This window comes from Solanum tuberosum, unplaced genomic scaffold (genome assembly GCF_000226075.1).
Source record: "Solanum tuberosum cultivar DM 1-3 516 R44 unplaced genomic scaffold, SolTub_3.0 scf00125, whole genome shotgun sequence".
Lineage (NCBI taxonomy): Eukaryota > Viridiplantae > Streptophyta > Magnoliopsida > Solanales > Solanaceae > Solanum > Solanum tuberosum.
In genome coordinates, this window is record NW_006239052.1 from 792,779 (window position 1) to 797,552 (window position 4,774).

The 4,774-nt window shown below is 34.0% G+C and overlaps 1 protein-coding gene across 1 annotated transcript; it reads right to left on the reverse strand.

Annotated features, from left to right (window-relative positions):
• Window positions 1–3,581: 3,581 nt before the first annotated feature.
• LOC102594011 (RING-H2 finger protein ATL16) lies at window positions 3,582–4,774 on the reverse strand. The gene has a single exon (XM_006350624.2). The coding sequence runs from the start codon at window positions 4,724–4,726 to the stop codon at window positions 3,845–3,847; it is 882 nt and encodes a 293-aa protein (XP_006350686.1). The 5' UTR covers window positions 4,727–4,774; the 3' UTR covers window positions 3,582–3,844.

The window sequence follows — 4,774 nt, forward strand, 5'->3', positions numbered from 1 at the left end:
TTGTATCCTTGCATATAAACTGAGTATATTGTATTCTTAAATGCATAGAGTTGATTTCTGTTGTTTTAAAAACTTTCCATATATTGCATCTCTTATTGTTGCCTTATATTGAGTTGAGTATCTTGAGTTGATCTGTGATTCATTGTGTTGAGTACCTTATTATTGAGTTTCACTGAGTTGAGAACCTTATTACTGAGTTGAGTATCTTATCCTTGAGTACTTCTGAGTTGAGTAAGTTTGCGTAGTTTTGAGTATTCCTTGAGTTGAGTAAGTTTGAGAAGAGGTAAGTACGTTTTCCTTCTTTTTTTTTATCAAGTTTCAAGCTTATGTTTATGTTTTAGAATTCCCCTTACATGCTCGTACATTCCATGTACTGAGCCAATTGGCCTGCATCCTTTCATGATGCAGATTCAGGTAATTGGGATCATCAACATGAGTTTCGTTAATACTACATGGAGTTCGAGTTAGTTATGGTGAGCCTCCTTGCTTCCGGAGGATTTCATTTACTTTTCAGTTTTGTTAGGATGTCGTGGGTCTTGTCCCGACTTCTATCTTTGTTAGTTAGAGGCTTCATAGATAGACATTAGATTTTCAGAAGTCTGTTCATTTATTTTGTTAAATGTTTTGAAGACTTGAGTTGTCTATTTTATGGCGAGTTGAATATATTATTTTATTCAGAGTTTTTCATTTGAGTTAAAGCTTAGTATTTGTAAGTTTCATGAATTTTATTCAATTTTTAAGCTTTTGATGCTTAAGTTAGTCTTCCGCTTGTAGTCAGCCAGGATGAGGCTTTGCTTGGTGACCAACAATGATTCTCGAGTGCCGGCCATGTACTGAGCCAATTGGCCTGCATCCTTTCATGATGCAGATTCAGGTAATTGGGATCATCAACATGAGTTTCGTTAATACTACATGGAGTTCGAGTTAGTTATGGTGAGCCTCCTTGCTTCCGGAGGATTTCATTTACTTTTCAGTTTTGTTAGGATGTCGTGGGTCTTGTCCCGACTTCTATCTTTGTTAGTTAGAGGCTTCATAGATAGACATTAGATTTTCAGAAGTCTGTTCATTTATTTTGTTAAATGTTTTGAAGACTTGAGTTGTCTATTTTATGGCGAGTTGAATATATTATTTTATTCAGAGTTTTTCATTTGAGTTAAAGCTTAGTATTTGTAAGTTTCATGAATTTTATTCAATTTTTAAGCTTTTGCATGCTTGAGTTAGTCTTCCGCTTGTAGTCAGCCAGGATGAGGGTTTGCTTGGGGACCATCAATGGTCTTCGAGTGCCGGCCACGTCCAGGGTGTAGACTCGGGTCGTGACAGGTAGTCAACTCATTTTTTACATATCTTATAGGAAATTGATATCTCTTTTATTAAGAGTCTAAAGGGGAGCCTGAGAGCAACAATAAGGTTGTCCTATAGGTTGTTTGAGTCGCAGATGCAGTCACTAGTGCTTGCATTAGAATACATTGTCCACATAACATCACTTGGGATACTTTGTGCATCGGGCTTTTATCTAAGTGTTTCTAGTTTGAGTTCTAGTTCAACATGCTCCAATGAACAAAATAAGGAATAATACGTCAACCACGTTTTAGAGTTTGAATAACTTTTGAAACTTTCTTGTCTTGGCTATTTCTTCAAAAAAATTCAAAAATTGCTTAAATAATCTGTCTTGCTAAATTGAAGATCAGTTGGAACTTGTGATTAAGAAATTAAGAGTAAACGAATTGGGGACATTTAATTTATTCAGAAAGCTAAGAGCAGCTACTGGCCTATATATATATCGATTGGCAAGAAGTAAATCATTCACATAGATCTACGTCGTATACCACAAATTACAATTTGAAAGTTCATCTATTACGAAAAGACCTTGCTCGGATTATACTATGATGATCAAGAGAAATGTGCAATTTTTTAACCGCATATATAACAGAACATCTTAATTTCAAGCAAGCTAGGATCGATTGTATCATTTTTGTTTATGTCACTTTAATTAGCTCATCTCATAATATTAGAGTATTTATACAATAGGGAGAAGGAACCATCTTCGAAGTAGTTACATGTGATGAGATATTTAATTTGTATGTACAAGCGCGGTAGTAAGTGAGAAGTTGAAGAAAAGAACTATCTGAGTCTACACAACTCACTGTGTGTCCTTAAGAAATAATTTAATCCCCTCAAATATTTGAGGTTGTTGATTAATTTCTCCCAAGATAAAATGAATTAACCATTAAAGAAGTAGCGGTACCTCAAACTTCGATAATTTCAATGAACTCAAAAAGACAGCAACTAAATCACACACAAATACGATTGATCGATCGATTTTGTTTTGTAAGAAATGTATGCAGATGAAGGGAAGAATTCAATGTAGAAAATGATAATAAAAATCCCTCTATTTATAGCCAACAAATTAAAGGGTAAAGGTCACAATTCTTTTGAAAAAAAGACAATCTTTTAGAAAAGTAACAACCCTATATAGATACACTATCTCCGTGCATGAAATTAAGTCTACACGAATTATAATCCGAACCAAATTCAAATATCCTCTGGCAAAAATAAATTTGTTTTCTTTCTGGTCAAATAGAAAAAATTGATGTAGCAATATCTTGACAAGAAAAACAAGGTCAGTTGACACTGAACACTGATGGATAGAATCACTATTATATATAAAATCCTATTATATTATAAGTAAGGATAAAAAAAGATATGTACTAATTTTGTAGTATAAGTTTGGGTTATGGTTTAACTACTAACTAAAACCTTAGAACCGGAAACTGACCTAATAGCTCAATAAATCTATCTTTCAATTCATTGATAGATCGCATCGCTTAAGATTTATTTAAGGAGAAGAAATTTCTCCATTTTCATCTCGATCATCCTTTAATTTGTTGGTAGGCTGGAAATAGACACCAAGATTACACTAAGACAAACAAAAAAGTGTCTAAGATTACACTAAGACTAATTCTACTGATCTTAAATGTGTCATCGCAAAAATTAAAAGTAAGAAAAACAAATTGGAAATTATATTAGGATCTCGTTTAAAGAAAAAGTGTATGATTTAACTTAGGCCTCTTTAAGCAAAATACTCAGACCAAAAGATATAAAAGAAATGTCTAAAGGTTGTTAAAGCAATGATGGTTAAATCATATTGCTTTAGTGGTCCTGCCCTCTGGTCTCTAATCTTATAATACAATATGAACAATATAATCAAATATGGTGGGCTGGAAAACACAAAATGTAAAGACATAATATATAAACAAACATTTTAATTTGTCCTCAACTCAACTATGCAAGTAAACACTTCAAATTTGAATATGTTTATCTAGATATCTCAACTTATCTCTATTGTGTCAGATGAACATTCCAATTTACAAATGATCATATAAACACTTCCAAAATTTACGTACCATGAGACATAGTGGAAACAAGATGGAGTGTTTTGTTGTCAGTTGAAACCAAGTTAAGATGTGTAGATGTGCACTTTCAAAGTTAGAATTGTTTACTTGTGAGCTAATGCCAAATTTGAATGTAACTAACACACCCTAGGTAACTGCTAAGAAACCTTTAATTAGCTTCCACTTTTATAATCTCTAAAAAGATCTATTTAACTCAATATTCTATACCAACAGAATACTTAATTAAGATACTATGAAACTAATTAAATGAAAGGGAGTCTTAATACAACTGTATACTTGTAACCTGGAAGGCACAGATTCAAGCTATGAATATAACCGCTTACAAAAATACAAGGTAGGATCATGTAAAAAGACCAAGTGTTGTATAACACTTCCTTGTACCTCGCGCACAATGGGGAATTTAGTGTATCGAGCTGCCCTTTTCAATGTCACTATGGCTCCCAATGAATTGGTAGAACTGCATTTCTTGAACCCCTTCCATGCCCAAAAGAGAAAAATGATCTCTTGATGACTCTGGCACTGCTACTTTCACAAGGACTAACATCAGGAACTTGTCTTTGCTGCTGTACAATCTGTTGAACTGTCAAATAAAGTTGTCTGTCAGCAGCTGAATCCATAGAGAATGATCTCCTAATGTGTTGGACTGCGAAATCTTCGTCTTTTTTTCTTATGTCAATGCACTCATCCCCCATGCTTGAGATCAAATTTCTTGAACCATTATTTCTGTGCCCGGATATTAATGTTGGATTGTTTTCTGCTATTTCTATGACAACATAGTCTTCATCTCTGCCTGTGAAATTATCATTTGGATAAGGGATTTTAGTCGATGAGATGTTAGTTCTGCAAAGTGGACAATTTGCATTTTTCTGAAGCCAAACATCAATACAATCAATATGGAAAATATGAGCACAGCTTGGAATAATTCTAAGCTTCTCATTATCTTGAAAATCATTCAAACAAACAGCACATTCACAAGAACTTCTTGTTCTCTCCTCAATGATTGCATCTTTTCCTTCCCTTTTCTTGTACTGGAAAATCGGGATTGATCTAATCACAGATTCCTCTAGTCCCCGATTTTCCAGTGCAGGGGAGTAAACCGTTGAGGGGTCTACCACACTCTGCCTTCTAGAGAAAGAAAATCGTCTCAAAAGATCAATTCTATGCCAATTCAAACAACATTTGATAACAAAAATGTAGTAACTAACTAGCAATAAACCAGTAGCTACGATACCGATGATTGCGATAACTATAATTGGGAAGCCAGCATGGGAAGAAGAACCTGGAGGACTTCTCATAGGAGAAAGGGACTCCATTTGATCAATTTTGTAAAATAAAAAGAGGTGTACAAATGGTTAAGTATT

Bases quoted from the DNA above. Each gene is read 5' to 3' on its own strand.
- LOC102594011 (XM_006350624.2), bottom strand. From the start codon at position 4,726: ATGGAGTCCCTTTCTCCTATGAGAAGTCCTCCAGGTTCTTCTTCCCAT.